Source organism: Melanerpes formicivorus, unplaced genomic scaffold (genome assembly GCF_026170545.1).
Source record: "Melanerpes formicivorus ecotype bairdi unplaced genomic scaffold, bMelFor1.0.p_v2 SCAF_7, whole genome shotgun sequence".
NCBI classification, from domain to species: Eukaryota; Metazoa; Chordata; class Aves; order Piciformes; family Picidae; genus Melanerpes; species Melanerpes formicivorus.
This window is the reverse complement of record NW_027142359.1, coordinates 7,108,317-7,130,715: the sequence shown is the minus strand read 5'-3', so window position 1 is coordinate 7,130,715 and position 22,399 is coordinate 7,108,317. Positions and strand designations below refer to the sequence as shown.

The window sequence follows — 22,399 nt, the reverse complement described above, 5'->3', positions numbered from 1 at the left end:
AAAGGTGAAAGAACAGCAGTGCTGTTATGTTTTTACCAACAGTGGGAGTGGTGGCTGCACTCAGGGAATTGGTAGAAGAGATGGAAGAAGTACTTTCAGCACGGGCTAAAGGTGCTATCGGAGGAGGGCTGGAGGAGTGAATAGGAGGACTAAAAGGCCTGGACTGTAGGAAAAAACAAACAAACAAACAAACATAAAAATAACAAAAAGTTAATGAAAATACACACACTGTGACATTTGCATCAAACAAACAGAAGCTTTCTCCTGAAGCTACAACCCTCAGAACCTCCTACCATTCTTGTTGGGTTAGCACAAAGTTGAATGACGTTGGTTGAAACAATCAAAGAATGGTTTGGGCAGGAACACCTCAAGACCTCATCCAACTTGGACTTAAGCACCTCCAGGCTTGGAGCTTCCACAACCTCCCTGGGCAACTTGTTCCAGTGTCTCACTACCCTCAGTGTAAAGAATTTCTTCCTAATCTCCAGTCTCAGTCTCACCTCTTCCAGCTCAAATCCATTCCCCTTTGTTCTATCGCTATAAGCCCTTGTGAAAAGTCCCTCCCCATTGGTTCTTTCAGTGCCAAAGGGTTTTAGGGTAGACCTAGAAAAATGGCAGGCATTTTCCACCATCACCTGGGTCTAGGCATTCGATGTTCCTATCTGCACAGAGAATGGGACCTCCAAGGGCCTATAAGATGGATTTAATGCACCCAGTATGGGGAAGGCTGTACTAGCCACTACGTGCCAGGTTACTGCAGACCAGGTTGTTGAGTCCTTATGGATCCTCTGAGGATAAATTTGTATCATAGAATCATGGTTCAGGGGGAAGAGACCTTTAAAGGTCAGCTGGTCCAGCCTTCCTGTGGTCAGCAGGGACATCTACAACTAGAGCAGAATGCTCAGAGCCCCCAACAACCTCACCTGGAACAGTCCCAGGGATGAGGCATCTCTCACTTCTCTGGGCAACCTGGGCCAAGGTCCCACCACCCTCAGTGCCAAACACTTCTTCCTTCTCTCCCGTCTGAATCTCCCTCTTCAATTTAAACCTGTCACATATTTGTCTTGATAACCAAATTTAAGAAGACTCTAATGAGCCCAGGCAGCAGCTGCTCATTACTTGCTCCCAACAAGTCCCCCTGCCCATTATTCCATCTCACTGAACTGAAGATGCAGACCACACCCTCCCCCCCAGTTCAAGTTCTCTGCTTGCCATTTTCCTGTCCCACAGAACTCACCACATCAGCCACGGCAGTGGGCTTGCCAGGGGGCAGCTTGGGCCGGGATGGAGGCCGGGGTGGGGGTGGGGGTGGTGTGCCACAGGCAGCCAGCGGCGTGCCAGGGCGAGCTGGAGATGAGGAACCTGCAACAAATAGAAGCTGTGAGTGTGCTGCAGGGCAAGCTCCATAGCTACCCATCCCCAGGTCCCTCTACCCATCCACATCCCTTCTCAAATCACAATATTGTACAAGAGCAAGGGTTGGAAGGGGCTTCTGGAGATCATCCAATCCAACCCCCCCTGCTGAACCAGGGGCACCCATAGCAGCCTTACCAGGAGCACAAGGGCCAGGTGGTCAGAGGAGGAGATTCCATAACCTCTATGGGCAGCCTGCTCCAGCACCCTCTCAACAAAGAATTTGTGCCCATTACCCCTTGTCCTGTGGCTGGGCACCACTGAGAACAGTCTGTCTCCACCCTCTTGCCACACTCCCCCCTCCCGGGTCCTTTATCTCTTGTTGAGCATCGGTCAGATCCCCTCTCAGGCTGCTCTTCTGCAGGCTCAACAGCCCCAGGTCTCAGCCTTTCCTCCTCACAGAGATGCTCCAGGACCCTCAGCCTCTTTGCAGCTTCCACTGGACTCTTTCTGGTAGTTCCCCATCTCTCTTGAACTGGGAATCCCAGAACTGGACCCAGTACTCCAGATGTGGCCTCCCTAGGGCAGAGTGGAGGGGGTGGAGAACACCACTGGACCTGCTGGCCATGCTCTCCTTCATGCACCCCAGGCGACCATTGGCCTTCTTGGCAATCAGGGCACATTGCTGGCTCATTGTGAACTTGTTCCTCACCAGCACTCCCAGGTCCTTCTCCATGAAACCACCTGCCAACAGGTCACCCCTCACCTGCACGGCTGCAGGGACTTCTTTCTCCCCAGGTGCAGAACCCTACATTTGCCCTTGTTGAACTTCATGAGGTTCCCCTCTGCCCAGCTCTCCAGCCTGTCCAGGCTGAAGCAAAGGCTTCTTCCCCAGGAGCTGCAGTAGCCATACTTGCCCCACACAACCTCCCTCTGACCATTGCTGCACACTAGCTCCTTTGGATGGGAGGAGGATTTCTCAGGACTGGTGACAGCAACTAATTTGTCACAGGGGATGTCGACCTGCGGCAGGTACCTGGCTACCACAGCCAGAAGCAAAATCATTATCAAAGGAGGCATAAGCCTGAAAACCAGATATGCTCAACACTATGTTGATACCACTGCTCCTGGGGACCAACAAGCTCCCCAGGGGCCAAGGAGCTCCTGGGGCAGCAGCACTGGTGATTTGGGTTGGTCTGCTAGCAGGAGGAGCCTGGTGAGATGGGTGAAGCTTTATCAAAGAGAAAAGGAGGACAGGTGGAAGAGCAAGGTTATCAGATCTGCTGGGAGCAAAATGCATTTCCCAGCTCTCTGGGTGGGTTTCAGAGAAGGTGGTCTTGCTGTGGCTGAGGTTCATGTAGTCAGCAGCTGCTGCCTTAGTGCCAGGGGGACTTTTTTCACCAAAGTCACAATTTTCAGATACTTAAGAGGATACCCAGCAGAGTCTTTTGCTCCATGCAGAGAAATTCCTTCCAGCGTAAATTCAGCACTAGCTGGTAATGCACCAAGAGACTGCACCAAGTCAAGAGGAGGGAGAGAGGGGACAGTAACCCTCTTAAGCAGTGCAGCTGAGCTGGCATCTGCTACCAACCTCTGTGGAGGAGAGACTCAAGTTTATTATTTTTGGGGTAACAGCTCAGATTAGGGAAACATCAAAGCTACCTCCCCAGGAATGAGACTGAGAGCCCAACAGGAGAAGGTTCAGATGAGAGCTGGACTTGTTTAGAGAACAAATCTTTGCCATCACTTGTGCATCTCCAAAACTCCAGCTTTTTTATTCCCTTAGAAGCCTGAGCAGTTGGAATTTTTCCTTCCTTACCCCCATTAAAGTTTGATAAAATGGGAATTATCCAAGGAAAGTAACCTGAATGAGTGTGGTAAGGTGGAGACTTTGAGGGCACATCTTGCCCCCAGCCCACCAAAGCCCTACCAACTGCCAGCTTCCATCCAAGATGTTTATTCCTCAGCTCTTTCAGCTCCCTAGGAGAGCAATGTACCTCTTGATACCTTCTACACCAAGAAACTGTGGCAGCAGGTTGTAAACCAGCACAAAAGCAGAAGCCTGCTGACATGCCATTCCCCAACTCTACCTTGGCGACACCCACTGTGAGCAGAAGGGTATCCTGGGACAGTTCTGCCCCCTGGCTCCTGGACACCCCTGGAGCCTAGGAAGGGTGGAGAGGAGAGGTTGGTATGTCCACACACCCACCCCACCCCCCCAGGATGCAATTTTCTGAAGATCTGCATGATTTTTGTGTGCGTATTTTTAGAGCTGGCTAGGTTGGGTAGGGCTGAGGTGGTGGGGGGCTGGAGCAGCCCAAGCTGAGGCAGGAGGTCATTTCTGGAGCAGAAACATGGATCTTCTCAAACAGGCAAGTGCTGCTTCACTGAGTGGGATTGCTCCATTCGTCCCAACATGTGGAGGCACCAGCAGGTCCTGAAGCTGCAGGTCTTCACTCAAGGCAGTTGCTCAGTCGGCAGCAGAATGGAGAACAGTTTAGGAAGGAGTTTGCTGTTTTCTGCTGCTGCTGTCCTGGAGACATCCCACCTCCAACTATTTTCAGTGGCAGCTGGATGCTGCAGCCCCAGTGCAGACCCCAACCCCCCCACCTCACCAAAGTGTCACAGAAAAGCCACCACCACTGAAGCAAAGCCACACTCCCAGCTACAGCTACACTCAGTGAGACACCCCTAGGAGCTTCACCACTCTGTCACTGGAGGTGACAAGCCACCAGAGCAGATGGCATGGCTTTCACAGGAGGCTGGGGAGCTGCACACCCAACTCACCGATCATCTCCTGCACGGGTGGAGGTGCTTGCAAGGGGGTAGCACTCTCCACCACTCTCAAGGATGGTGGCTTGTGGGGATGGAGACCTGCAGATCATGGCTGCACCAGTACAGCAAGAGCCCTGGGGGCAGCTGCTGAAATAACACGCTCAGGTTGCACCTTTTCAAGCACCATGGAAGAGCTTGTGTAAGCTGACCTCTGCTAGCTTGTTTGCCCTGCTGGGCACAGAGACATTTATAATTGAGCAGGAGAAGCCAGACACACCGATCAGGTTCTGTGCTAGTGAGAGGTTCACCTTGGAAACTGGTTCTCCAGGTCCACTTGGGCATTCACCGCTCTCACCGTCAAGGGACCAAGAGACATTCAGACCCGTGCCACCTCTGAGAGTAGTGACAATATATAGTGACCTGTATTGCCTCCAACAGGCTTAACGCTACCCTGGTTCTGAGGCTTGCTCAAATGATCTGCCTGGAATGTTCACTTTGAAGCCTACTGAGGATAGAGCTGCAGCAACAGCAACCCTGTGCCAAATTTTCCATCAGGGGGTTTAAGCACACATCAGAGGTGGGAAGGGTGGTTCGGAGGAGCTTGGGGGAAAGGCTGTCAGACCCAGCAGACACGCAGCAAGGAGCGGGGAGGAGAGGACACAGGAGGCTGAGGACAGACGTGGAAGCACGAGAGGGCCGGGTGGGAGCGCGGGCAATGGGGCACAGGCACAACCAGGCGGGAAGGGAGGGCGAAGGCGGTCACGGCCACACCGAAGCACAGCCAAGGCCGCGGGACGTACCGCTGGGGCTTCCCGTGCCGCTGCTGGCGCCCGGTCCGGGTGAGGAGACCACCGTGCGGTAGGTGGGTGGCGGAGGGGGAGGTGGGGTCGCTCTCTGTCCCAGCCCAAAATCTTTGGGAGAGGCGACCGGCTCCATGTTATCATCCTTAAAGTGAGGCTGCTCAGAAACCTTCTTGGGAACCTCTTCCAGGTGGAGCGGTGAGGGGAGCGGGCGGCTGGGCTCGGCTGCTGGAGGAGCATCGACCGCCGACGGGGACCCCGTTTTTTCCCGGGGGGTCAGCTCCGGAGCCACGCTTTCCGGGGATTGATCAGAAAAATTGACCCACTTGGCTTCTGCGTTAAGAGCGGGAGACTTGGGGGATGGCACGGGGCCAAAAATGCTGTCCAAGTCATTGATGGATGGGAGCTTGTCCCTTTTGAGCTCTGCTGCTGGCTGGTCCCCTCCTGCAGTCAAAGCAGTTGGTTTTACACTTAGCATCAACCGAGAGCACTGCGGCCATGCTGGCCTCTACTGGGGCTCTACACCAACTAGAGAAGAGGGTGCTCTAGAAGCACCGGGTTTGATCAGTATATAATTCATGGGCAAGAGAGACTCGAGGGCAGGCCAGGTGCCATGTACAATGAACCACACTGGACTGAAATCCAAAGGCAGGATGAGAGTGAGCATGCACCACAAGCCAAGCCCTTCTCTTCTTCCTCCTAGTAGGCAATGGTCTCATAGCCTCCTAAAATGTACAACTGACTCTCAACCTTGCTTATGTTGTGTCTAAATGACACCACTGTCATGGAATAGGTTGGAAGGGACCTTTAAGGGTCAGCCAGTCCAACACTCATGCAGTCAGCAGGGACATCATGTACAGCAGGTTGCTCAGAGCCCCAAACAATCTGACCTGGAATGGTTCACGGATGGGGCATCTACCACCTGTCTGGACAACCAAAGTCTTAATGTCAAATCTTTCTTCCTTCTCTCCAGGCTGAATCTCCCCCTTTTAGTTCAAAACATTGGCCCTTGCCCTGTCACAACTGGCCCTGCTCAAAACTCTGACCTCAGCTTTCTGATCAGCCCCAAGAAGTACTAAAAGGCCACCAGAAGATCATCCTGGAGCTCTCTCTTCTCCAGGCTAATTCTGACATTATCATCACTCAGAATCATCAGCAGACATCAAGCTTACACATTCAGCTCTCTTGCACACTCCACTATATATTTATAAATCTGTGTTTATAAATATATATATTTAAGCATGGTGGACACTCAACACTTGGGGTTGGTCATGCAGAACAGGATAGCAGACAGGGTTTGTGTACATCATAGGAAAGAACCACAGACTGGTTTGGGCTGGAAAGGACCTTTAAAGGTCATCTATTCCAACCATCCTGCAGCCAGCCTAAATCAGGTTGCTCAAAGCCAGAACCAGCCTGACCAGGAATGGTTTCAGGGATTGGGTGTCTACCACCTCTCTGCCAGCCAGCATCTCACCAGCCTCAGCATAGAGGCTATCAGTTGGAAGCAGCAGCAGATGGAGGTATTTTAACCAGGGTATTTTAGGGTTGTTCTCACTACCTGAGCTACCACACATCAACATTCATATCTGACATCATAACCAACATAACATCACAGAGTGATTAAGGTTGGAAAGGACCTCTAAGATCACCAAGTCCAACCTTCTACCCAACACCTCCATGGCCACTAGACTGTGCCACATCCACTTGGTTTTTGAACATGGAGGTAGGACTCATCAGCAAAAAGTGTTGCACATCCAGAGGATGGAGATCCTCCACCCTTCCTTTCCATACAGTTATCTTTCCCAAGGACCCTTACTCATAGAATGGCTTAGGCTGGAAGGGACCTTTGAGATAATTACTCCATCCCCTTGCCAAGAGCAGGGAAGCCTCTCAACTAGACTTGGTTGTCCAAGGCCTTGGTCATGTGTATTTGGCCAACATTAATGTGTCCTCCAGCATCCCACCCCTGTTCCTCCCTTTGTAGGAACCATCTGCCCTTCTCCATTTAGGAGATAAACTTCAGATGTCCTCAAGCAGAAGCAAATCAACCTCTACCACTTATTCTTCTTGATACACAAGCTGAAGGGTGCAGCAAGCCAGATGCCAGCAAATGAACCATCACACATGGCTGGGCATTGCATTTGCTCTGGTTGATGAGTCTATATGCGTAGGCCTGGCTGCTTGAAGAGAAACATCAAGACAAGGGAGCATGAATGGAATACTGATGGACAGAGCAGCAAGCTCAGAGCCAAGGATTTCATCAGTGATGTTAACGACACCAGGAGGTGCTCTGTGTGTATCAGGATGGTCTGTCCTCATACAATGTTCTATCCAAAGACCAGGGATTGCCCTCAAAACTTGCAACCCCCAGCAAAAAGCACCATGAATTATACTCTTACAAGCACTTTATGTCCCTCTGGCTGCAACAACATCATAGAATGGTTTTGATTGGAAGGGACCTGAAAGATCATCTAGTTCCAACCCCCTGCCATGGCCAGGGACACCTTCCAACAACAGATCAGGTTGCTCAGGGCTTCATCCAGCCTGGCCTGGGACACTTTCAGGAAAGGAGCATCCACAACCTCCCTTTTTGTCCTTCAACCCTTTCCTGCAAGCCATCATTTACTCTATCTACCATGTCACTGTCTCCTTTTCCCATCTGCATCACGGGCTGCAGGACCAGGGAGTGCTTTTCCCACCTTCCCCAACAGCAGGAGGAATTTGGGAGAGCAGGAGAGCAGCTCCCTAAAACCACTGGGCACGTCTTACCCTGTTACTTGATAAGCACAGACCATGCAAGTGCTGCTCCAGGTGGTGACAATGCTTGTTCCCAAATCCCAACAGTATTTACCTCCAATTTTGAGCACTATCATCGAATGGTTTGGGTTGGAAAAGACCTGAATGATCATCTAGTTCCAACCCCCATGCCATGGGCAGGGAGACCTTCCACTAGATCAGGTTGCTCAAGGCCTCATACGTGCCTTGAACATCTCTAGGGATGGGGCATCCATGACCTATTCCAATGTCTCACTACCTTTACCCTTATGTTGTATTTCATTTCTACAAGTGGCCAAGAGCATCAATTCCACCCAAGTGATACCAGCTCAGGAGGTCAAAGTCATCTCTGCATCACTTCTAAAGCATCCCCTTGTCCACAGCGTCCATAAAGCACCATGAACTCTGAGACACAAAGATGCTCAGGGACCAAATCCATGTCCAAAATGCAGCCAGAGGGACCTAACACCCCACCACCCCCAGGATTCTGGATGGATCTAGCAGGGCTGGACAACAAAGACACAATTCCAAGCTTTTACCTAATCCCACTGTCAGAGGAGAGCCAGTGCGCGGTGGCGTGGCCGGGATGTTTTTCGGTGGGAGCGGTGGAGGTGCTGCAAGAGAGCAAAAAGAGGGAAAAACATCCAGTTGTAGACTAGGAATAGGCATGGAAAGGGGGATCTGCTGCCAAGTGGGAAGCAGATCCAGCCCTGGGGGATTGCTGGGCCAGCAGGAACAGCCCTACCACCCAGGAGGCTGAGTCACCGGCAATCACTGGTGGGCTTTTCTGGCAGGGGTTTGGACAGGGGTTCCTCATTGGATTTTAAGGGCTTCTTTCCCAGTTGGGTTTTGGGGCCTGGATGTTTTTGCTTTGGGGTTTTGGCTTTTTTTTTGTTGGTTTTAGGGTTTGGTTGTGGGGTTGCTTTTTTTCCTCCATTGGATTTTGAGGGTTTTTGGGGGGAGGTAGGGGAGTGCTGTTTGGGGTTTTTTTGCTCGGTTGTTTTTTTTTCCATTGGGTTTTGTTCCATCAGGGTTGGGGGGGGGTGTCCTCATTGGATTTTAGGGGTGTCTTTGTTAGATTTTAGGGGATTTTCTTTGCTGATTTTTCAGGGTTTACTTCATGGGTTTGGGGCGTTCTCTTGGTTTAATTTGGGTTTGCTTTTTATGTTGGGTTATAAGGGGTTTACTTGTTGGAACTTAGGGGTTTTACCTGTTTGGTTTAGTTCCTCCCCTCCTCCCCTGCCCCATTCTGTTGAGGGGTGGAGGGAAGGGGTTTCTTGAGTTTTGGGCGAATTCTGGGTTGTGTTTGAGAGGATTACCTTTTTTTGCTGGATTTTAGAGATTTCTTTTCATTTGGTTTTGGGGACTTTTCCTTTGGGCTGACGTCTCTGTGGGCTGCCTTTGTGGGGGGAGCATCTTGGTGGGCTGCCTTTAGAGGGCGTTTTTTTTTTTTGTTCGGCTTTTCTCCCATTTTTAAATCTTAGATCCCACTCATGGCTTGAAAACCTCAATTACTATTTTGATTAAAACCTGTGAGCTCTGAGGCATTTATCTGCCTCCATGCTCCTCATGCCCATCCCGCACCGCTCTGGGATGCATGCGGGCAGAGGAACACCACAGCTCATTAACCCAGTGCTGCTCTGCAGGGGCTTCCTTGCAAAGCAGATGTAAATAGCATCCCACTTGGAATCTCCTGGAGAAGCAGCCTGGGTGGCACTGTCCACTCTGCAACCATTTAAATCATGAGAGTCTCAATCCCCATGGCAAGCTCATGATGTGGTTAGAGATTGTCTTGACCTTGGCTCAACAGCACTGGCCATCTGGCAGCATCAGGGGTGGGTTTGGCATAGAAGAGGTTGTGCTAATGGTTAGGGGGAGGCAGGGGGAAAGGAGCAGGAGAAAAAAGCAAGAGGGATTTTGCAGCTACAGAGGAAAATTGGGGTACCTGTAACAGCCACAGGTGGGGAGAACAGCTGCAATGAAAACTGGGGATTCAGAACTGTGTTGGCCACCCTCATGTTAGCCCAGGGAAAGCAGTGTTGCCAGCATTTCAGATCAAATAATCGCATCATTAACCTGAATCACAGACTGGGGTGGGGGGGTGGGAAGGGACCTGTAAAGCTCAGCTAGTACCAACCTCCCTGCAGTCAGCAGGGACATCTGCAACTACAGAGGCTGCTCAGAGCCCCAAATGACTTGACCTGAAACAGTTCCAGGGGTGGGGCATCTACCATCTGTGTGGGCAAACAAATCCAGGGTCTCATCACCCTGTGTCAAACATTTCTCCCTACTCTCAAGTCTGAATCCCCCTCTGAGTTCAAACCATCACACCCCTTGTTATGTCACAACAGGCCCTGCTCAAAATTCTGCCCCCAGCTTTCTGATCAGCACAGTGAAATCCTGAAAGGCCTGGAGCCTCCTCTTCCTCAGGCTGAACAACCCCAACTCTCTTAGCCTGGCCTCACAGCAGACTGCTTCCAGCCATTCCAGCACTGATGTGACCTCCTCTGGCCCTGGTCCAACAGGTCCCTGCCTCTGATGTGCTGATGACTCCAGAGCTGTCCTCAGTACTGTAGATAGAGTCTCAATATAATGGAAGGAATAACCAGGTCTCCTTGTTTCCAAGAGCAGAGCAGGTTTAACTGCTGGCTCCATGCAGACCACTGCCATATCCAGAGCTGTTTTGCTGTACAAACTCAGCACACATGGCAGATGCACATTCCTGCTGAAGGATGCACATCATCACTCCCATCTTGAGTATTATCCATCTCATCTCTCAACAAAGAATCACAGAATCATTTAGGTTGCAAAATACCTTTAAGATCATTGAGTCCAGCAGTGCCAGGTCGCCACTAAACCATGCAGCACCACATTTACACAGCTCTAAAAGCCCTCCAGGATGGGGATACTCCACCACTGGCCTGGGCAGCCTCAGCCAGGCCTTGACAGCCTTTTTGGGGAGGAAATTGTTCCTCATGTCTCACCTAAACCTCCTCTGGTACAACTTGAGGCCATTGAGGGGACAGATTATCAAAGCCCTGTCCTTCCTCCACTCCAATGCTGTTCAAACCAGAGTCAAGCCGGGACAAGGAAGACCCTCTGGTGATTAAGATGCCACACAATTGCACAGTGCCAGGATTATGGATGAGGAGAAGCTAAACATTTTATTTGACTTCTATCTATGTTAATTCATTTTTGGTTGAGAATCTCACTTACTTCCAGTTGGAAAAGGTCTTGGTAGCTTTGGGGACTCTACACTTGGGTTGACAGGTTGGGCTGAACCCCATATTTCAGGCTGATCTACAGTGGCTGGGGGAAAAAAAAAAAAAAAGAAATAAGTAATCATAAATAAATAAATAGGCATGAAAAAGGAAAAGGTAAACCCAACTATCTCCTTACAAACACCAAACCACACAGATGAGACGCGTTCAGCTGGGGCCTGCAAAGAGCAGAAACTAAACGGCGACAGAGAAACCTCTCGTTAATTAAAGACAGGAAGGCTTTCTGTAATGATAGATAATTACAGGCTTGTCTGATTTTGAAACAGGACATGCAATTAGTTTGACACTCATGCTGCTTGACAAACCCCACAATGCCATTTATGTGTTTGAGGGGGTTTATTGCATTAAGTGAAGCAGCGGTGCGTTAATTGCGGAAATCGTCTGGAATTTTAGAATGTGCTGGGGAAAAAAAAAGCTATTGAAATTAAAAAATCCAGATTGGAGCTGTCCAAAAATGGGATTAAAATTAAAAGAGTCAGTTTGGATCCATCAAAAAAGGGTATTAAAACCTAAAATAGTCTATTGAGATCTACACAAAAATTGGGATTAAAATGGAAAGATCCAGTTTGGATCCACCCAAAAATGGGATTAAAATGGAAAGATCCAGTTTGGATCCACCCAAAAATGGGATTAAAATGGAAAGATCCTGTGACCGTTTGAGGCTGTCCCCTTAAGAAAGAGAATATGGTAGTCGGATGTTTGTAAACGAAAAGACGAATCTAAACTAATTTCATTGGTAGATTGGGAGGAAGAACCTTCTGAACTGGGAGTGCAGCAGAATATCATGGGCATTCCTGCACTTTTCTGGTCAGTCTGTCTTTCCTCCTTTGGTGGCTTTGCAGCTCACAGCGTTCTGGGCTTTCGGCCAAGGCTTGACCTTGAAACTGATAAGCTGCAAGGCCTGTATTAACCGCTTTCCAATTAACACATAACTGCTTCTAACTTTTTTTCTCTTTTCTCTCTTTCTAACCCTCTCTGGGGAAAGGGGGAAAGAAGGGGGAGCTGAGGTGGGGAACCCCCTCAGCAGAGGGGGGGAACTCTCTTATTTCTGTGCTACTTTGTTGTATATTTCTGTATATATTGTAAATTCTGTATATATTTCCCTGTGTTTCCCTAAACGGCTTTGTAAATATGCAGCACCCCCCTGCTTTGCTAATTCAGCTGTGAGGTTTTTTTCCCTTTCCCTTTCAAACTTTCTTTCCCTTTACTTTACAGGGGGGAGGGAAGAGGCTTTTTGGCCTTACCCTTCCAACACTACGACAGATCCTGTTTGGATCCACCCAAAAATGGGATTAAATGAAAAGATCCCGTTTGGATCCACCCACAAATGGGATTAAATGGAAAGATCCCATTTGGATCCACCCACAAATGGGATTAAATGGAAAGATCCCATTTGGATCCACCCACAAATGGGATTAAATGGAAAGATCCCATTTGGATCCACCCACAAATGGGATTAAATGGAAAGATCCTGTTTGGATCCATCCAATTTAGGTCTGTCCAAAACCCAAGTTATTAAAATGGAAAGATCCTATTTGGAGCCATCTGAAAATGGTACTAAAATTAAGAGGTCCAGAGTGGAGCCATCCATAATGGCATTTAGATCATAGGTCAAACTTGAATCCATCCAATAAATGGTATTAAAATGAAAGAACCAGTTTGGATCCATCAAAATATGGAATTAAAATGAAAAGACCCATTTGGAGCCATCTGAAATGGTACTAAAATGAAAAGATCTAATTTGAAGCCATCCAAAAATGGGATTAAAATGAAAGATCCAGTTGGAATCCATCCAAAAATGGATGGATCCTATTTGGATTCATCTGAAAATTGTACTAAAATGAAAATATGCAGATTTGGGGCATCAAGAAATGGTATTAAAATGAAAGATCCAGTTAGGAGTCATCAAAATATGGAATTAAAATGAAAAGATCCTATTTGGATCCATCAAAAAACATAAATAAGGCATTAAACTGAAAAGATCCAGATTGGAACCATCCAAAAATGTGATAAAAATGAAAAGATCCTATTTGGAACCATGAAAAAATGGTATTAAAATGAAAAATCCAGTTGGGATCCATCAAAAAATGGGATTAAAAGACCCAAGTATATCAACTTTTGAGGTAAAATCCCACTCTTTTGATATCTCATTTAAACTTTTTGCACTGTTTTTTATGGGACTGTCTGTAGAGAGCTGCAGGCAAACACAGCTTTGATTAAAAGAATGAATGAGGGTCATTAATTACAAGACATAACTAGGCTACAAGGGACAACAGAAGAGGAAGAGGAAACCTCTCTGGGAACCAACTGCTCCAGGTCTTTGGGGAGAAGAATCTTTGGAAGGTGTCTGTGTTTTGCAAAAGTTGGGACAAACAGGGCTGGAAGGGAGCAAAGCATCCTTCTACTCCTGTCCAATGGAGAAATAATGACATTACTGAGGTGACAGCTTCACTGTCATGAGGAGCTGTGAAGCATCAGCAGACAAGCTCCATTCATGCCTTCCTTCAGTTAAATTAGGGTGGTGCTGAAGTGCTGCCATGGTCTCAGAAGATATCAGCTACCATGGCTGAACTGCTCTGAGGGAGATGGGCAGAGCTTCTCAATAGCAAACCCAACATTTCACTTGAAGCACATTGCAAAGTCCCTTAGCTGTTCTCAGGGCCCATCCCAAGACCGTGTCATTAATGGACTTCAATCCACCCCGACCCCACTCTTCCTGGAACTGCCAGGAGATGCCACTCATGTCCCCCAGCTCACCATCCAGCTTTTGCTCCTCGAATGCTGACTCCAATGGGGGCCCAAAGAGCGGTGCCAGTGCTGCAGGGTCCTCCCCAGCTTTCTTGCTGTGGGAGAAGACAATCACAGAACTGCTTAGGTTAGAAAAGATCTCCAAGATCATAGAGCCCAACTAGCCCAACCCAGCACTACCAGTCTGACCACTAAACCATATCCCTCAGCACCACATCTACACAGCTTTAAAACCCCTCCAGGGATGGGGACGCCACCACTGGCCTGGGCAGCCTGGGCCAGACCTTGACAACCATCAAGGGAAAAATTGCTTCTCATGTCTAGCCTAAACCTCCCCTGGGGTGACTTGAGGCTGTTTCCTCTTGTCCTCATTTGTTCCTTGGGAGAAGAGATTATCCTCTGCCTTACTCCAACCTCCTTTCAGGGAGTTGTAGAAAGCCAAAAGGTCTCCCCTAAGCCTCCTTTTCTCTGGGCTGCACAACCCCAGTTCCCTCATCTGCTCCTCACCAGCCCTATTCTCCAGTCCCTTTACCAGCATTGTTGCCCTTCTCTGGTCCTGCTCCAGCATCTCAATGTCCTTCTTGGTGTGAGGGGCCACACTTACATCCAGCACACATTCAGTTGTGTCCTGCAGCTGCTCAGGACTCTGATGGTGGGATTTGGCTTCTCTTTACACCAACTAATCTGTTTGCTTTTCCAATCAATATAGAATGGTAATACATTTTGGGTTGGAAGGGACCTTTAAAGGTCCCTTCAGCACATCCTTAACAGCGCAACCTATTGATCAGGCTGGAGATGGCTTCCAGCAGTGGATGTTCTTCCTGCTGTGAGTGGAAAGCCAGCATGGATGCTGTGCATTGAAACCAGAGGTGCGGCTGCCACCAGCACCTCAGCTCTGCACATTCCTGTTCAGCCATGCTCTGGAGAGACCTACCGTCACCTCCACTCATTTTGCAGCAACTCAGAGCTTCTGTGACCCAGAACTCCCTATTCCTCTTGCATTTGTCCATCTTATTTAAGCCACGGAACACAAAGATTTGGCTGGTTTGTGACCCTCAAGAAATTACTGAAAAGTGATGTTTCTGCAGTAGTGTCCTTGATGAGCCAGACTGGGGCAGCTCAGCTGGGTGATGGGTTGGAGATATTGGTAGGGCAGTAAAGAGTTTGCTGCATTCTGCTGGGTTGGACCTATCCAAGGGTGCAAATGCCCAGCCAAGCATTAGATCATTATCCCAATGGACTCCATACTGACCTGGCAGAATCCAGTGTTGGTGTGGAGCGTCGGGGCCGTGCAATCTCCTCACCTGCAGCACAGAATGGACAGCATGAGGCTAGAAGTGATCCCCTGCCCACTTCTGAGCATCACCCTTAACCTCCCTGGACCCCATGCTGTCAGGAGGCCTCACACCAGGTGTGCCACCAGCACAGCACATGTCCCATCCCACACCTGCTATGGAGATGTTGGTAGAATCAGAGAATTGATTTGGTTGGAAAAGATCTCCAAGATCATTGACCTAACACCACCATGGCTATTGAACCATGTCCTGAAGTGGAATTTTAATTGAGATTTTATTTATTTCAGTAGATTTTAAATCAGATTTTATTTGTTTATGTAGAGAACTAGGACCAGGGAGCTGCACCGTTTCTACAGGGCACCCCAAGGATGTCTCATCTGGTGGTCATCTTATGGGAGACATTTGGATGCCATCATTTCTACTAGGACCACCTCAAAGCAAACCTAACCCACTCCCTTTTTTTGTTCCCACCCAAAAACACCACCACCATGCCCCTGCCATAGCCATCATTCCTGAAGGCTGCAGAACATACTTACTGGATAAATTCCTTTTAATCGTTCCCTAGAATTAGAAACACAAGGAGGTAAGCACAGGGAGATGGGTACATGGCAAATGTCACCCGAGAAGGGACACAGGAGGAGCAAAGCAGCCCAGATGTGGCAAGAACATCTATCTAGGGTGATATTTACTGCATGTGGCTGAAAGATGCCCCGCTGGACATGTGAGTGGTGAAATCCCATTTGCTTGCAGAACATAGGAAGCAGAACCCCAGCCAAGAGGATCTGTGGGCAAAACCCACACCAAGATTTCTGAGCTACCTAAAGCCATCACCTGGCAGCACTATACAGATTGCATTCATGTTGGAAGGGACCCTCAAAGTTCATTTTGCTCAACTCCCTCCCAGTCAGCAGACACCTTCAACTAGATCAGGCTGCGCTGGACCACATCAAATCTGACCTTGACCATCTCCAGGGACTTCTTTTGCAACCATCCTGATGCCCGTGGCTTATGGGGGGGGGGGGGGGGGGGAGGGTGGGGGCGTCACTGACACCCTCACCCCATTGGAAGTGGCATAAACCCAAAATAAAGCCAAATAAGTAACTTTTATCAATCTAAATCCTGGTTCTTGCCACCCCACACACAGATGGCCACATGTAGCAGAACTCATAGAATGGTTTATGTTGGAAGGGCCCTCAAAGGCCTTCTAGTTCCAACCACCTGCCATGGGCAGGGACACTTCTCAACTAGACCAGGTTGCTCAAGGCCTTGTACAACCTGGCCTTGAATGCTTCTAGGGAGGGAGCATCCACAATCCCCATCCCTGACCATGCAGCAGAGAGGAGAATGGGAGTTTTGCTGGAGAGGGATGGGGAGTGGGAGTCCTCAAAACCACGAGGAAGGTCTTCAGGAGGTTTGTGAGAATGGAGATCAAACCATGAAGGATGTCCATCATTGGAGACCTCTCTGCATTGGTGAGGGAGATGAATTTCCACCGTCACCGGGGATCACACAACAGGGTGGCTAACAGCATTGACATCCCACTCCCCCTCCCCTGTGCTCACCAGGAATCGCAGCACAGCCCATTTCCCCCCAGCACCCCCATCCCCTAAGCAGTAGGTGCTTACCGGGCTGCGTCGCTGCGGTCAGCAAGAAGGAAAAGAGAAGAGAGACCTGGTCAGAGAGCAACAGGTCAGCACTCCAGCTCCCCCAGTGCCCATCACACCCCTTTCCATCATGGCTTCACAGTGTGACCTGCTTGGGAGTAGTTCCTCCTCCATGCTGCCCCCTTGAAACCCACTACTGGGAACACAACACCTTGGTACTATGGGTCAATGGATTACCTTGGCTGTGACCTGCTACTGGCAACACAATGCCTTGGTCCTACAGGCTGGTGGGTCACCAACTTGTGACCCACTGTTGGGAAGACAACATCTTGGTTCCACAGCTGGTGGATCATCCTGGCCATGGGGGATGCAGCAAGGGGAAAGCAGTGTCCAGAGAGAGAACCCAAACCCCCTGAAATGAATGAATTTCCCCATTTTGGACTCTGAATACTCCAAATCTTCATCCTCTTGGAGAAGCTATCATCATCACATCCAGAGATCATCAACCACTAATAAGTTTTTCTGCTTTCTCATAGCTTTTGTAGAATCATCGGATTGTTTTTGTTGGAAAAGAATTCTGAGATCATCCAGTCCAACCATCAACCCAACACCACCACGGCCATTAAACCATGTCCCAAAGTGCCATGTCTACGTGTTTTTTGAACACCTCCATTGATGGTGAATCCACCACTGACTTGGGCAGTCTGTTCCTGGGCCTGACCACAACGATGGTGACAGAAGATGCTACACATCCGTATGTTTTGATGTAGCTAAAACATGCCCAGATAAAACCATGCCCTTACACATCCAAACCCACCCAAACTACACCCCCAGCCTAGCTCTACTTTAAAACACTCTAAGTGAAATCAAAGGATATGGTTTAGGGGTGAGCCTAGTAGAGTAGGGTTATCAATTGGACTTGGTGATCCTGAGGGCCTTTTCCAACCTGAATGTTGCTATGAGTCTGTGAAGGGAAAAGGATGTCCAACCACCAACATGCTATCTTCCCAAACAGGAGAATTGAATGGCATTTTACATTTCATAGAACCATGGGATAGTTTGGGTTAGAAAGAACCTTAAAGATCATCTAGTTCCAACACCCATTCCATGGGCAGGGACCCATCCTACTAGAACAGGTCGCTCAAAGCTTCTTCCATCCTGGTCTTAAAACAGTTCCATTTCAACTCCAGAGTCATGCAAAACAGATTGTTTGAACAAGGTAAGGGAGATAAAAACCCCAAAAGTGTGTTTCTTACCGGACTTTTCCTCTGAGAGAAAGCAGGAAAATAAAACAAGAAAATGAGAAGAGATTTTCTACAAAGGATTAAAAAATAAGAGGTTGGTTTGGTTTTTTGTTTTGATGGGCTTGTTTTGTTTTTAAATGATGACCAGAAGCATCAGGTGTACAGCTCTTAACCACACAGCAGAGGCATGAGAGCATCCAGCCAGGCTGTCCTCCATCCAAGAAGATCCAGGTGAGACAGCATAGAGGAATAAAACCTACATCTGAGCTGAGTTATGAAGTGCCACATGCTTTGTCTTTAGCAAACCCTGACAGCTATAAGCAAAGGTCATTCTCCAGCCTTCTTCATTTCTTGGTAGGGTCCATGATAGGAGAGCCACAACCCTTATTTTACCCCAAAGTGCTTCAATTTCAGGATATTACTCCATGTTGCCCACTGACTTCTATAAATCCCTTGCTCCCAGGGCTGAGGTTTTACAGTGCAAAGAGAAAAGGGAGCAGGAGCTGCCAGGAGGAAGAGACAGGAGGTCTGAAGATGGTGGCTTGTCATGGGTACAGTATGTGACATGGACAGGTTGTACCACCACATCCACACTTCCCAAGAAATGAGACTTGAGCCATTGAGCTTCAGGCAGAGGATGCAACCATTTACAGTAGCATCTCCAGTTTTCTTCTTGTCTTCATGTGAAGGCACCACAATTTAGACCCCACAGGGATAGAGAAGACAATACCTATGGACATAGACATGGTATCTCCCATCCCACTGCTCTCTTCCAGGAAAGGTCAGCACACAGGAGAGCTTTGCAGCTGGTTTTCACAGAATGACAGAGTGGTTTGGGTTGGAAGGGACCTTTTAAAGTCATCTAGTCCAACCCACCTGCAGCCAGGAAGGACATTCCCAAGTAGAGCAGGTTGCTTAGAGTCCCATTGAGCCTGACCTTGAATGGTTCCAGGGATGGTACCTCCACCAACCACCTGGGCAACCTATTCCAATGTTCCACCAGCCAAAGAGCAAGGATGAGCCCAGGACAGGGACCCAGACAATGAGCACAGAACTCCTATGGATGCCCAACTCCTCCAGGCAGCTGCTGGCTGGAGCCCCAGTGCTTTCCAGGACACCAGTGCCACGTGCCAGCATGCGGTGTGCCAGGGAGCACCCGGCTGCTCGGCCATGGCACCGCTCACCTCCCCATCTGTGCTCTTTGGCTCCATATGCTGGGTTTTGGTCCCAACATGGGGAAGCAGCATGGTTCCTTCTGTCCAGCCTGGCACAGGGCTTTTCCCTGAGCCTTCTGGGGGAAGCAGAAGACAGCTGAGCTGTTTTACATGGAGGTATCGACTCCAACCCCAGACTAGTGCTGGGAACAGAGATTTCATCAAAGCAAAGCCCAGGCCATCACAACCCAGAGCCCAAAGGGCAGGACTTGGATCACACCACACTGACAAACAGGTTAAATCCTTCCTAACCTGGTGGTGAACCGCTCCCTGACCTCAGCACAAAAAACACCATGGAAAAAGAGAAAACACAATGTTACATCTAATAAAACGCACATCTTGTGAGGTCTTACTCTCCTGGAAAAGGTGAGGTCAGAAGAGCTGTTGACCACACCAACCCAACTCTCATGTACTGCTGCAAACCACTCACAGAATCACTGAATTCTTTCACAGAGTATCTTTGGTTGGAAGAGAACTTTAAGATCAAAAGTCCAACCATTAACCCAGCACTGCCAGATCACCATGTCCTTCAGCACCACTTCTGCATGGCTTTTCAATCTCTCCAAGGATGGGGACTTTACCACTGCCCTGGGCAGCCTGGGACAGGCCTTGACAACTTTGAGGTTGAAATTGTTCCTCATGTCCAACCTAAAACTTTCCCAGTGCAACTTGAGGCTGTTTCCTCTTGTCCTATCACTTGTTCCTTAGGACAGGAGACCAACCCCCAACTGGCTCCAACCTCCTTTCAGGGAGTTGTAGAGAACCAGAATGTCTCCCCTCAGCCTCCTTTTCTCCAGGCTGAACAGCCTCAAACACCAGTTCACTGAGCTGCTCCTCACTAGCCTTGTTCTCCACACCCTTCACCAGTTTAATTACTGTCCTTCTTGGAGTGGGTGGTCCAAAACTGAACCCAGGATTCAAGTAGCATTAATTATCAATTTCAATCAAATATCAATTATTAGATCGGTTTGATATTGCATTATTAAGAATAAAACCAAGGAACTTTGGACTGCTGGCTGCTGCCTGTATCCATCCCATAATTTCTCATTTTTTTTATCACTAAGGGCAATGTTAGTTTCTATTTCTTGTCATGCTGCAGCACAAGATCAAGGAGCAGCTTCTCCCCACCTCTGCCACAGCTGTGGCAGGTTCACACCCTGGGATGGGTTGGAGTCCTGTGGTGCCACTCCTAGGGCTGCCAGCAATGGAAATAAAAGCAAGGAGGGAAAGAGAATACACTAAATATAAGACTCCAAATATAGACTTGGCCTTTAAAGATGTTCTTAGGGCTTAGGTTTCTAATCCTTCAACACCAACAACCAGAAACTCACAGCACAAAATACACCCAGAAGACCATATCACTAGAAGGGACCAAGCACTGGGTCAAGCAGAGTCATGGCACTGGGACTTTGGATTGCCAAGGACAATGACTCATCGCAGAAGCTTCCGCTAAAGTTGCTGTGTTGGTTTGGGAAGAAGATATAAGGCACAGTGATTTTACTTCCCCTTTCTTGGAGTTTGAGCTTCATTCACACTCCAGATCCAGGCTATTTATACATCACAGAGAGCTTCATCTGAAGACTCCATAGCCCACGCCAAAATCCACTGAGAAGCAAAAATCAAAGCTGTGCACAGCTGAAGAGAATGGGATGAGACAACAGAAATCTCAACAACCCTTAGGAGAGCTAGGGGGTGATGGGATTTATACCAGGAGGGACTAAGGAGAGATGACCTTTCCTTCCAGGAAGCCTTGATTGACCCCAAGGTCATAAATGTCCCTCTAACATCCCATAGCAGCAGGGTGGAACACCCCACAGATGCTCTCCTTGTCAAAACATCACTCATCCAATTTGTGTCCTGAACAATGATCACATGGGGAAAAACAGGAAAAACAAGGGAATAGTATCTTCTGAGCTCAATTGTCCTCTTCTGTGAGCAGAAAAGAACATTTTCAAGATATTTTGAAGTGGAAGCATCCCAGCACTACACCTGATCACTACCTCGAGCCCTATTACAAGAGCCACACAGGCTAAACTCCATAAATAGGGACACCAACACAGACTTCACCGCTGGCATCTAAGGAAGTGCTCCACACATGCTTGGGATGAACCCTGTGGAGCATCAGCCAGGGCAAGAGATGGGAACACTGAGGACTCACCACAGGGGATGGAGAAAGTGCGATGTTGCCTACAGATGCCTTGAGCTCATCCACCGTCGCTGCGCTCTTCAGGATGTCCTTAGCCTGCAAAGGTTTGATCTTAATGTTGAACTTCTTGTGTGCCTCCTCCTCCTCTTCAGATTCACTGGAGGAGTAGAAGTGCTTTCCTTTGGTAGGTAGAGCACAGTTAAAGAAAGTTTCCTTCTGCTGAAGGATGTTCACGTGCTGAAGGCACCTTCTACCTTGGTGTTCAAAGGATCTACCCTCCCTGAAGAGATAGACTTAGGTGTTCATCAAAGGCTCATCCCAAGGGCAGGGGCAGACCCTCCTGATGTGCCTGGCACCGGTGCCATGTTTCAGTGCTTGATCTATGGAGATGACTTGGGAACTGGTGTCCACAGAGATTAAGCCAGTCGTTTAACCTAGCAGTGATTTGCATCAGTATCTGAGCTCCCTCTCCATCATGACTCCACTGCTCATCACTCACAGAGGACCAGCAGGAGAGAGAGGAATTCTGTTTTGCCACTATGTCATACAGTGATGTAGGTCAGAAAGGACCTTGCAAGGGTCATGGAACCCCTGGACTACCTGATCTGGCATAGTACCTGAGATGGGGCATCTACCACCTCTCTGGGCAATGTTTCATAGTTTCATAGTTTCATTCAGGGTTGGAAGGGACCACAAGGATCATCTAGTTCCAACCCCCCTGCCATGGGCAGGGACACCCCACACTAGATCAGGCTGGACAGAGCCTCATCCAGCCTGCTCTTAAACACCCCCAGGGACGGGGCCTCGACCACCTCCCTGGACAACCCATTCCAGGGTTTCACCACTCTCATGGTGAAGAACCTCCTCCTCACATCCAGCCTGAATCTCCCCACCTCCAGCTTCATTCCATTCCCCCTAGTCCTATCACTACCTGATATCCTGAGAAGTCCTTCCCCAGCCTTCCTGTAGGCCCCCTTCAGATACTGGAAGGCGACAATTAGGTCACCTCGGAGCCTTCTCTTCTGCAGACTGTACAGCCCCAACTCCTTCAGTCTGTCCTCATAGGAGAGGTGCTCCAGCCCTCTGATCATCCTCGTGGCCCTTCTCTGGACACGTTCCAGCACCTCCACATCCCTCTTGTAATAGGGGCTCCAGAACTGG

The 22,399-nt window shown here is 48.9% G+C and overlaps 1 protein-coding gene across 12 annotated transcripts in view; it reads right to left on the bottom strand.

Moving 5' to 3' along the window:
- Positions 1 to 22,399, bottom strand: part of SGIP1 (SH3GL interacting endocytic adaptor 1) — an 85,318-nt gene that overhangs the window by 26,313 nt on the left and 36,606 nt on the right. For 7 of the 12 annotated variants that reach the window (XM_068140851.1, XM_068140852.1, XM_068140850.1 and 4 more), the window contains 11 exons: positions 21,251 to 21,426; positions 17,891 to 17,902; positions 16,656 to 16,667; positions 15,567 to 15,591; positions 14,988 to 15,039; positions 13,745 to 13,830; positions 10,923 to 11,015; positions 8,246 to 8,320; positions 4,929 to 5,372; positions 1,238 to 1,362; positions 37 to 163 (listed from right to left, as the gene is read on the bottom strand). In XM_068140851.1, coding sequence (XP_067996952.1) covers positions 37 to 163; positions 1,238 to 1,362; positions 4,929 to 5,372; positions 8,246 to 8,320; positions 10,923 to 11,015; positions 13,745 to 13,830; positions 14,988 to 15,039; positions 15,567 to 15,591; positions 16,656 to 16,667; positions 17,891 to 17,902; positions 21,251 to 21,426 — 1,227 coding nt within the window. The remainder of the gene's footprint in view (positions 1 to 36; positions 164 to 1,237; positions 1,363 to 4,928; positions 5,373 to 8,245; positions 8,321 to 10,922; positions 11,016 to 13,744; positions 13,831 to 14,987; positions 15,040 to 15,566; positions 15,592 to 16,655; positions 16,668 to 17,890; positions 17,903 to 21,250; positions 21,427 to 22,399) is intronic. The other 5 variants (XM_068140859.1, XM_068140860.1, XM_068140861.1 and 2 more) reach the window with 2 other exon arrangements.